This window comes from Gobius niger, assembly GCF_951799975.1.
Source record: "Gobius niger genome assembly, chromosome: 3".
NCBI classification, from domain to species: domain Eukaryota; kingdom Metazoa; phylum Chordata; class Actinopteri; order Gobiiformes; family Gobiidae; genus Gobius; species Gobius niger.
In genome coordinates, this window is record NC_136854.1 from 9,815,316 (window position 1) to 9,827,783 (window position 12,468).

Consider the following 12,468-nt stretch of genomic DNA (forward strand, 5'->3'; position numbering starts at 1 on the left):
GGGGTGTGTATGTGATAGAGGCGGGACCTCACTTCACTGCCATCACTGTCATATTCATGTGCGTTCTCGGAATATGCCCTTTCTTGTTTTTGTGGTAATCATCGTTATCAGATGTATAAAACTACAATGATTGTACACAGTAATACATTAATTATTATGTATAAAATTAACTATAATAAATGAAAAAAGAATAGGAAGTGTGAATTTTGACTGGCCAGGCTGAGGCTACCAACATGTATGAAGCTAAAAAAAACCTTTGAAAAGGATTTTAGCAGAATTAGACCTTTAATGTAAAGACAATGAATATGCTGAAACCAGGCCCAAACCAGACCCAAACCAGGCCCAAACCAGACCCAAACCAGGCCCAAACCAGGCCCAAACCAGGCCCAAACCACGACTAGATCGCATCGAAACCAGGACTGAATCAGGAACAGGCCGTTTCCTACTGGACTAAACCGGGGCCACAAACATATTCTGCGGCAGCTGTCACTGTGTTTTCCATTTCAGTTCATGCAGTGAGAGTGTGGGCCTAAACCAGGACTAAACCAGACCAGGAGTCACCTTGTTGTTTTCCATCCCGCCGCTCGCAGTGAAAGTAGGCCATGGCGGCTCTTTGAGAGAAGCCTCCTCTGGGGACAGGCCACAGACTGGGAACGCTTCGGTAAAAAAAAAAAAAAAAACTGCAATCGCATGAACACATCTGCTCGCATCCTGCATCTGATCAGTTGGAAATATCCTGTCTCCGCAGTGCCACGCCTCAACGCGCTGCTATGGCAACGGGGGTGAAAGCCCAGGAAAGTGGATGAATGGATTGGAGTATGAAGTGCTAAATTCATAAATGGATCCCATGCATTTGAGAACATGCTCATGCCTGGGCATCGCGGGTCGATCTACGAGAGAAACCAGGATATTTAGTTCTCTGTAGAAGACACAAAGCAGTTGCAGTGTTTTCCTTTGGTGATTTCTTTGTCTCTCTCTCTGTCTGTTGCTGTCAGCTGATGACTGATCCTGAATGAAATGAGCCTGCCCTGAAGACTTGGACGATTCAGACAGTTCATGACCTGACTTGGACTTCACAGGAATGACAAACATGGTCTCGGATTTGACTTGAAGTTTATTTCAACAACCGGGACTCATTGAAAGCTGCATATAGGTTGCGTTCACATGGCATTACAACATTCTAAACAGCCTATACCGTCAAAACGCTGAATTTTGGAATTGGTTTGTTTCATTTCTCTATAATAGCTGGATCTGTCTACAAACAAAGACTGTTGCAAAGCTCAGCGTCTTCTCTCACAGCACTTACGAACTAAGGTCACATGACCGTCTCATGAAGGTGTCCAAAAGTGGAGACACTATTCAGAATGATGTTGGTCAGATGGAAGGACTTTCAGCCATGAGATGATTGTGGCAGGTTTGAGAATCCAGTCACTTACAGATAATGATCAGGGAAAACTGTGTCTCTCCCATTGGGTTGTATCGCCCCAAGCTCCAACTCAAATTATGACATGACATTCTAGAAAGTTGTGAATGCAGCCTATAAACAGATGCATAAAGCAGAGATTCGTAGTCTACTGGTCATGGCAGTAGGATTGTCAAAAAAATCAACCCTCAGATATCAGGGCACTCACTCCATACTTGGTGGTGGTAAGCTATTATAGTAGCCACAGCTGCCCTGAGGTAGATTGATTTAAGCAAGGCAACCAGTCTGAACCACCAACCACTCACTCACTCACTCACTCACTCACTCCATTCATCCAGGCTTCCTGGTGTTTCCAAACGGTCTCCAATCCAAGTCCTGCCAGGCCCTTCCTGCTCAGCGTCTGAGGTCTGACAGGATCAGGAAGAGCTAAGGTGGTGTGGCCACAATATCAGAATTGCTTTTTTGGCTATTGTTATGAACAGCTTCACAAGAACAACAGCGTGAGTGTGTTTACAGATGTACAGGTGCATGAAGTGTTAGCAGCAGATATGAGTGTGGACATTCCACATAGTGCAATAGAGCAGTGCCTTTGCGCAATACCAAGTATCAATACTTTATCAAAGTATCCATACTTTAAAAAATGTTGAACTGTGTTTTACTTGCAATAGCCCCAATGTATGTGTTTCGGAGGCCTTTTTCTTGCAGTCTTACACAACACCCCTTTGTTAAACCTACAAAGTGGTGTTTATGCATTTTGTCATCTTAAAGTGATAGTCTGTAATATTGCAAAATGAGGAGAGCGTGAGCAAAATTTCAAAAGTAAACGATCAAGCTCCGACCCTCCTCCCTCCTGATTGGACCTGACAGGCTGGTTCACAGGAAAGCTCGTTTGATTGGTCAAAGTGAAAGCCCAGGGATTCTCGTTAGTTGCTGAAATCATCAAAGGGAGGGACTTTAAAAATAATACTATTATTTAATATTACTTAACGTTATGACAGATTTCAGGCCAAGGCCTCTATCATATGCAATCAGTTAGATTCACCGGGGCCGCCAACGTTCACACACTCATGCAGTATTTCTCACGCAAAATTTGGGGAAAGAAAGTGAACAATATTAGACTGAGTGTGGGAGAAAAACAGTCGGTTACAAACTATCCTCTTTATAAGAATATAAAGGCAGCCAAACAACCAGCATAAAGACATTTGAAACCCACAAATATCTAGTTCTGAAACACTGAAGAGGCACACAGAGCCCCCCACACCTGCAGCACAGAGGCGCTACAGGAAACATAAAAGGGACAAAGCTAAGCTACACAAATCTTCTATCCCTACAATTGTTCTGGCTAATGGACACTCTTCCCAGGAAATGGTTAAAGAGTGTTGTGGGGCGGAGGGAGCAGTGCAGGAGGAAGAGGAAGGAGGAGGAGGAGCTGACCAGTGCAGGACACCACGCTCTGAAACAGGAACAAACCCAAGAGGTGGTGCACCGTTTCAGAGGAGATTGAAAGCAGAACTCCGGTTTCCTCTACCTCCAAAAACATGCTGGTCAGGCTTCTGGATGGCGGCGAACTAAGTTACAGCGGCTCAGGACTAACCCAACAGCTGAACGCAATTTAGTCGTACAATTGCACAATGAGACATAAAGCATTTACTTACTTAATTAGCAATGTGACTAGCACAGGTCGCCAACAGCACACTGTTTTCAATACACAAGCTTAATTAAGACCACTGACTAATTTTGGGTTCTCAAAGCAAATCCGACACATTATGGTCAGTTTGTCTGTTAATCGTGGCTATTGCAGCTTATTAGAGAGGCATAAAATAAATGAGAATAAACTAAGAATATAGGAAAATGCCAAACACAATGAAACGGTAAAATGAGAAACTACTGATCAGTAAAATTATGATCATAGGCTCATGACTACTGCTCACTTATAACTGGTGCGGAAATATGATCTAGTGTTGAGCTCTTTCTTCATTTCAAAATACATTGAACATATTTGTGTCTCACACCCAAAAGTTGGTTATTGAGGTGTAGATTTTGTTTATTATTTTTGTACAAAAAATGTACAAAAAATGTACAAAAAAATGACAACATTTGACAAAAAAAGTGAGAAAAATTTGATGAAAAATTGAGAAAAAATGGACGAAAAAGTGACAAAAAATAAACAAAAATGTGATAAGAATTTGACAAAAAAATGCGAATAATTTGACGATTTTATTTTTTTATTTGACGAAAAAGTGACAAAAAAGTCACGAAAATTTGACAAAAATGAGATGACTGCCCAACAAAAAAGTGATGAAAAAAAATCTGATGATGTGAGGAAACAGATCAATTTAGTTTTGTAGGTCTTAGCTTTCAAATGAGGTGTTACGCTGGCCTACAGGATTTGGGTAAAGCTGAACTGGAGAAAATGCTCTCGGTTCAGGCGGGAGTTAAGAGGTTAAAGTACATATGTCAACGTGGGCCAATTTGACTTGGACATGAGGAAATGACTGGACCCGCACCACGTCTCGACAAGGAGAGTCTGTAATGGGGTTTGTGTCTTACCTTCTGGTACTCCTGGTCGTCGGGCCTGAAGTCGCTGCTGACGAGCTGGAAGTCCATGTTGAAGTGGGGGAGGCGGTGCAGCAGGTTGACCCACCACGGAGGGGAGTAGTTCACCACGGACGCCATACTGAGCACTAGTGTGGATGCAAGGCCTCACCGGGCACTGGGGACACACAAGGACTAACGTTACCCACATTTCATTCATTTCACATCTTTTCTTTTCGCTAGGGCTGCACAAAACATCGCCAAATCGTTGTTTTTACCCTACCAGGTCAAGCTATGTCCATGTTACAAGAAGCCACAATATACATCAGACTTCAGCAGGAGCTTTTTGGGAGCTGGTGCCGTGATGCTAAGAACAGCCACTGGAGAAGATTCAAAGATTACTAAAAATTAAAGTTGTGCGAGTGAGCCGAAAACAGCCCCTGGTCTGTTTTTGAGGAGAGAAGAACATTGTAACGTGGTAAAAAGCTCTATCTGGGGGTTGGGGTGCCTTTTACGGTTCTTATTTGGTATTTTTAAGTCTAGTTTCAAAGCAGTTACAAGTAATTCTTGCCCCTAGAGTCCATAAGCGCGTTAGCATTTTTTAACTGATTAATTGTCCGTGAGAGTAAATACTACGCTGACAGAAAAGACAAAGGGACAGAGGGATATTGTACATCCAATTACACAATGGAAATGTTTTTTTTCACTCAAACTTGGCTGTAAGTACTGTTTAAAGTGGTGCTAGCCCGCAGTTAGCTTTGCCCGTTAGCCTGTTAGCTTCTTCTTCATGATTCCATTACTGTGTATTGTTTTCTCCGGTCTGGTGGCAGCAAAGTTGCAAGTTTGTTTTCTGTCCAGAGACACCAGGGGGAGATGATAGACCCTCCAATCATCCCATAAACACTTATTACCCCAGTATTACCCCCAGACAAACAAGTTACTTAGTACTGCTTTAAAAAGATCATTAATAAAGAGCGCCACTTGAATGTTTTTTCTGAATGTAATGAAATGTACTGTGTTGAAATGGTTTAGGAAAATATTGCAGTAATGGGATTATTGCAATGTCTTTTTCATGTTTCCTAATCCTAATTGTCATTGTCTGCACCAAGTCACAAGCTGGACTCATTTCTCCCAAAACATGACTCTTTCATCACTCTGAACACTTCAAAACTCCACTGTGGACTTCTCCCTAAGTTCACTGTATATATGATATAACTTAAAGGGACTATACGGCGTTTAGAAATGTTAAAACTAAGTATTTTCCTCCCCCTAAATGTTCTAGCCATGTCCTAATGTGTAGAATGAGCTCAGACCTGTTCACCACAACTGCCTCTAAAATCCTGCACTGTCACTCAGAAAGCTGTTACTTCAGGTCCGAAGTGCCGTCATGCACGAGCTTAATATAGAAGCTGCAGTTACATGTATGACCTGAGGTGGCAGTAGTGAGCATAAAATGACCAACTTGCATCTAGTCTCTTTAAGAAGACTTCAATCAAATCAAAATCTTTGAAATGTTTCAGAAAATTACTGATAAATTAAAGCCACGCTGCTTCACATAAATAGAATAGAATACAAGCATTTATTTGTATTTTCATTTAGTCATGCAACTGTGAAGCACTTTGAATTGCCTTGTGTATGAATTGTGCTCTACAAATAAACTTGCCTTGCCTATTTCATTACAGATCTTTTCATTGTTGAAAAGTCCCACGTGTGTGTTTGCTGTGAGCAGTTCAGCTCTTGTCTGACCGGACAGGAACTTTACCAAGAGCGAGACGTCTCCAGCTCGTCTCCATGGAGATGCAGACTAAAGGCAGACATCACCTACAGCAAATGTAGCATTCCCTGTGTCAAGCTGGTCATTAGGAGCATCTTTTGTATTGGCAACAGTAGAATGCAATATATTACACTGTGTGCCTTTAAAATGTTTATATACGCAAATTAGGCATTTTATGTTTCAAATAAGTAAGATTCTGGCTTTTATTTTGTTGATGCATTAGTTATAAGGGTACTTTTAAAAAAAAAGGGAATATGTCTTGGAATTAGAATTCAACAAACCCATCTAAAATAAAAAGGTAATATGGTTCACTACAGGCCTGGAAAATCTGGTCTCTATGTCAGGAGTTCTCAACCTGGGGTTGGGACCCCCAAGGGGGTCGCGAGACAAATTTGGGGGGTCGCCAAAGCATATAGATAAAAATGTATATTTTAATATTATTATGATGGTGTTGCTATTATACTAGGGTGCCATATTTTGTTCTAAATTTGATTCATTTTATTTTAGCCATTGTCTTGTCCTTGTTTTTTTTTTTAGAATTATATAGGTTAATGTCCCTGTTTTTCCCATGGTCTGACCCAGGCGGGGGTCACGATCCTAATGAACTGTTATAATGGGGGTCGCAGCTCCAAAAGGTTGAGAACCACTGCTCTATGTGCTACTTAAAGTAAAGTGGAGATATTGTCGCCCCAATGTGAGTAAATGGTCACATATAAAATCTAATGGAGAAACATTGAAGAACATATGGCTTTGCCTGCGTCTCCCCTTCATGTTTCCATACTTGTTGTTTTACTTCAGGATTTTTACCAATACCAAATTGCTGTCCAGCCTATTTTTAGATGAGGGCAGAAATCAAGACTCGAGACAAGCTGTGGGCACTATAATCTTCTCTATACTCTCTATACTGGGACTCGCTGCTGCAGCATGTAATTACTTTGCCTTTCGCATACCGCTCTGCCTTCACACACACTGCTCTGGAGCGGTTGTATGGCATCCTAAATGAAATGATAATCAATGGACGGTCAGTGAGTTAATGGACACGCATTATGAGATCTCCAAACACTCAATGCATCAGTGGTTTTGGCACAAGCAGACGACAAGGCAAAAATGTACTGTAAACAAACCTAAAATACAGCTACGGTTATGCTATATTTAGCACCATGAAGTTGACACAGTACGTACAGTTCTCTATGAATAATAAATAGTCGAGCTGCATGGTTTTAAGAGAAAAACAAGGCTTCTGTACAAATACAATTGATAATATTACGCTCAAAGTGACTTACCAGCTTTAAGCGTATCTACAACTATCTTGGGGTCAGAGAGGCCATCTGCGCCACTCACAACAGTGACACTCACACAGGCTAGGTGGTCGAAGTGTCTTGCCCAAGGACACAACAACAGTATGCACGAGTCAAGAGTGGATTCGAACCACTGATGTTTTGCCTGGTGTTTCCCAAACTTTTCGCATCAGCTAACCCAAGTGGTTCCAACCAAGAGTACGGGGATCCTTTGGGGCACTCGAGGACTTAGCAGGGGGTACTTGGAACTATTTCAGACTTAAAACAAAAGTTAAAGGATCAGGCCAACATTTTGACATACTGAGATATGTTCTTGCCTGCCTTTGTGCGTGCCCTCAGTCACGCAAAACGACCAAAGATGTTGTTAGCATTTGGCGTCTCCCAATGTATTCCTATAGTTCCAAACGGGGGTGGAGTTGGAGCTATACTCTTCCACACTCTTCCACGGGCACAAAGACCCGACGGTTATGTGTCAACTCATCTAAGCTCAGGTAAGAACATATCTCAGTATGGAAAAACGGTGGCCTGTTCCTTTAACGTTATTTTTGAAAGGAAAATCTATATTCTTGCAGTAAAAAATATAGCTTTGAGATTACAACATTGTCTTTTACTCACAATCAGTCCTTTTTAAGTGACTGCGTTCTAACACCTCTTGAAAGAGGGGGAACACAGTACCACTACAGGGCCCAAAACACAACTGAGGTTGGGAACCACTGAACTCGCCAACCTTGGACTTTCCCAGCACCAAGATCGATTCAGGACCTGATTTGATGACCTCAGAGGATATTTCATGAACTACACGAGGGTTTCAATCACGTGACTTACGTTTAAAGGGGACACCATTTTGAGCATTTTTGAACGATTCAGAAGCTGGGGTGACCTTTTGTGCATATTTTTTTTTATCAACCTTAAATTTCCTTCCTTCACCCATGGATATACAATTGCAATCTTTAGGATTTGCTCATAGCAACGCGTGAATTGCAATTATAATACAATTTTCTTTTGCAGCCCAAGCATCATTCGTCATTTCTGCACAACAAGACATAGGCTAATTGTCAACAGTAAACAAGCCAAAACCCGTTACGAGACAGGAGATGCATTCAGCACCAGTCGATATGCCTACTTGGACAATAAATCTGGGCATTTGTCTCCACTTGGTTTTATCTCAATATCGTGTTTTCTCGTTGAGTTTACGCATTGCAATAAAGCACGTACACGCTCCCCGGTGTCGTGCAGGTCGTTACGAGGCTGTTCACCTGTCATTAGCTGCGATAAATCACCGCAGTGAGAGCCCATTGTCAGGCAGACTGAAGCTATGAGGTCATACAGTACGATCCGACTGTGTGCGAGCGTGAGAGAGAGCGGAGCGGCTCACACAAGAAATACTGCGATATAAATGTTCGGAGCGACACGCGCCAATGTAGGTCAATGGGAACAGTCTTTGTGTCGGACTATGCAGATAAATGCATCCACACCGGCCTCGAATTTGTTTGCAGATTTTTTTTTTTTAAAGCCTTTTTTTGGTGTGTTGTTAGGTTTGGAATGTGAATATCTCAAATTTTACTGAAAAAAAAAAAATACAAGAAAAAGGCATCGCGAAACTGTACCCGCGCGAGGTTATTAAAAAAAAGCGCCATTAAGCGGCTTTATCGAGATCAAAGTGCCGCAGTCTCACGGTCTCCACGGCAACACGACGAGAAACCCGGACTGAACCTGAACCGTGTGACCGCAGCGGGAAACCTACCTATAACGCGTGTGTTTCTGTGCTGTCTGTGCAGTCCGGCCGCCTATTGTCTTCCCAAAGCCGCTGGACGTCGTGGTGAATCCTGCCGGAGTCAGCGGCATCAACACGGCCGGGACTGTGCGAGCTCCTGCTGCCGCTGCTGCTGCTGCGGGCATCCGACGGCAAAACGAAAATGAAGTATACCAGCGGTGGCTCGGTCACATCTCAGCCCGCCGCGGCCTCCTCCCGTGTGTGTGTGTGCCCCCGCCGGTCTGCAGTGGTCTTCTCCTCTTCAGAAGGGGGATTCAGGGGTTAAACGCGCGTGCCGCAGCTTTTTCTTTCCTTTTATCTGCGGCCGGACCGTTTCTCGTGTTCCTCCGCGCGGTCCGCTTCCTCACGCGGCGGAGATTGTGGGATCGCTATTGTTAGAGCGTGAAGAGAACGAGCGTTTAAAAGACCCAGGAGGACGGGGCTTTGCAGCAAGCAGCCCCAGCTCTCACGGAGAGAGTGTCTGTCTGTCTATGCGCGAGTGCGTGTGTGTGTGTGTGCGCGAGGAGGAGGGGGGGGATAGGGCAAATGCGCAAAAAGGCCACCCCCTATCGACCAAACCCTGGCAGTACACCTGTAATAGAAGATGAGGACCATCGTGGTTCAAATAGCCATAGTGGATAAATGGTGGTTATGAATGCAACCACAACCAAGGTCATGGATTTTATTGACTTCTAAATATTATGGGTCACAATGTTGAACTTGTCAAAAATTACAAATACCTGTGTGGACCATTATAGACAGCTCCCTAGACGCTTCCCCTTTGAGGCAAACTGAGGTCGTGTGCATACATTTTCACTCCTCCGCAGCCGTCTCGATTTCATATTGCCCCATCCACGCTCAGCCTTATCGTGGTTTTATAGAGTCCTTCTCATCATTTTCAACAGACTGAGCCAGATTTGTCAAGTGGTCCGGCTGATTTGGGGATGCACAGCTGAGGCATTGCCCTTCTGTACTACAGGCAGGTGCTTCGGATCTCACGGGACATTTTAAGTGGGAAATGTCGTCCTCTCTCTGAGGAGTTCCACCTCCTGCTCTGAGGCTGAAGGCCTGGTCCCCTCCTCTATTGTGGCTCTTATAAATAGTAGGTTCTGTTTGTTGTTGTTGAACGGCAGTCTGTGTACGCTGCAAATCAAATCAACCAACGGGAATCAAATGAACTGAAGTGAACAGCACACAAACACATCATTTTCTAAACAGAGCTTCACTGCTTTGTTTCAATGCTCATAATTCAACGTTCATCAGAGAGGATATGAAGGATTCCATACAGTATATTCCATAATTCCCCCCTCCCCCCAAAAAAATCTTAAAGGTATAGTTCACAGTGTTCACATACTGAGAGATATGTTCTTACCTGACTTAGACGAGTTGATGCGTACCTGTCTGGTCTTTGTGCATGCACTCAGTCACGGAAGAAGACCAAAGATGTTGTTAGCATTTGGCAACTTACATTATATTCCTATAGGTCCAAACGGGGTGAAGTAAGAAGCGACCAAGCTCTTCCACGGGCACGCACAAAGACCAGACAGGTAACTCGTCTAAGCTCAGGTAAGAACATATCTCAGTATGGAAAAACGCTGAACTATTCCTTTAAAATCTTAGTATAAGCATGTATTTAGATATTTGAAATTATAATATGTCATGGGTTCATTCCAAAACTGATGCGAAATACAGCGTCCTCATTTATTCTAAATCATCTTGGGACCTCCAGCTGATGCATCGCCACCCTCCAGAAAATCCTGACCCCCGACTTCTTTGGGAACCCCTGTTCTAGCTTACCTCTCCAAAGCAGCAGACCACACCAGCGTTCCGATAGAAAACAGCACTTTATTGGGGTTGGATTACAAACCCTGAACGCATAAATGATTAAGTCCTGAATGAATAAATCAGCCATTGTGATAACTCTTCTCGATCTGGAATCACTTAGAGAGACAGCAGGCCGGTGTGTCTCGTCTCTTTTCAATATTAGATATTGTATGATATAATAAAACTGTCTGCTTCAGTACAGACCCTGTGCGCTCCCATTATTTAATATTTCGTTTGGCTCAGCAGTGCATTAGTCGCCACAGTGCCAGTTCTTTGACCCTGGGCATACATTTAAATATACAGTAGTCTACTTTTGTGACCACACATGGCAAATCAGTGTAGCCTTTTAGGCAAATCGCACATTATAGATCAGCCTACAAGAAAGAGAAGAACAGTAATGGACCATTAAAGACAGAAATGAATTGACTGTTGTTAAATTGAACGGGTTCATCATTAAATGCATTAGGCACTTAGGCACAAGCTTATAAATAACCCTGACCTACACAGAACAGAAATATAAACACTTTGGTTTTTACTCGCTCAACTCAAATATGAAACATTTTCTATTTACACAATCTAGATCTAGAATATTGTTAACAAATCTGATCAGACACATGAATATTGCACTGGTGTGCCTTAGGCTGTCTACAATAAAAGGACACTCTGAAATGTCCAGTTTTGCTTAATTGGAGGAGCTAGAAAACCTGTCAGTGTCTGGTGATTTCCTAACAAAGACAGATTTAGACAGATTTGTGACTAATATTTGAGAGAGGTGAGTCTATTGTGTATAAAACATTTTTTGAGTTCAGCTCATGATATTGGGAGCAAAATCAAAAGTGTTTATATTTTTATTCAGTGAACTAAATGAGACTTAAAGGGATATTTTAGGATTTTTGACACAGGGCTTCATTTCCTAGTTATCCAGAGTGTTGCTGATTTCTGGAGATATTTTTTTTGTAATTTATGCAGTTCTTCTGTTTGGAGAGTTACGTGGCGCTAGGCTAGTGGTTCGGGACCCACAAGGGGGTCGCGAGACAAGTTGGGGGGGGGGGGGGGGGGGTCACCAGAATCTGTAGATAAAATATACATATTTTTATTAGCATGTAATCTAGTATTTTTTTTGTAGCATGTGTCAGCTATTTTACCAGAATGCCATTATTTGAACGTAATTTGATGAATTTTACATTAGCCATTTGTTTTTTTTTTCCTTTGTTTTTTAAGAATTATGTAGACTAATGTGCCTATTTCTCAGGGCGGGGGTCACAAACCCCTTAACTGTTATATTGGGTTTCGTGGCTCCAAAAGGTTGAGAACCACTGCGCTAGGCTAATGCAAGGATAGCGCATTTCTACGGTATCAGCTAGCCTGCATTAAAAACAGCCTGACCCGCTCCACAGTGCACCTGAGGCAAATCACTTATAACACCAGACTAACCATATAAATGTCTGTGTCCATAGAATCATTTTAACCATTCTGCATTTAAAATAACTTATATTTGAGCAGCATCAGCTTTGTGGTTGTATAAGCTACGCAGCGGCGGAGTGATCTGCTAGTAAATAGTCCCTCAAAATGCGATCATTCATGTGATGCAAGGTCAGTTATATTCCAAAAATGACTCTATCGACACAGACATTTATATGGTTAGTCTGGTGTTATAAGTGATTTGCCTCAGGTGCTCTGTGGAGCGGGTCAGACTGTTTTTAATGCAGTGTAGCTGATACCATAGAAATGCGCTAGCCTTGCACTAGCCTAGCGCCACAAAACTCTTCAAATATAAGAACTGCATGAATTACAAAAAAAAATATCTCCAGAAATCAGCAACACTCTGGATAACTAGGAAATGAGGCCCTATGTCAAAAAT

The 12,468-nt window shown here is 42.5% G+C and overlaps 1 protein-coding gene across 1 annotated transcript in view; it reads right to left on the reverse strand.

Annotated features, from left to right (window-relative positions):
• Positions 1–9,274, reverse strand: part of LOC306960260 (protein tweety homolog 3-like) — a 62,524-nt gene extending 53,250 nt beyond the window's left edge. Inside the window, exons 1-2 of the mRNA XM_079552637.1 lie at positions 8,778–9,274; positions 3,974–4,137 (exon numbers count right to left, since the gene is read on the reverse strand). Of these exons, the coding sequence (XP_079408763.1) occupies positions 3,974–4,099 (126 nt within the window). The 5' untranslated portion in view covers positions 4,100–4,137; positions 8,778–9,274. The remainder of the gene's footprint in view (positions 1–3,973; positions 4,138–8,777) is intronic.
• Positions 9,275–12,468: the final 3,194 nt, after the last annotated feature.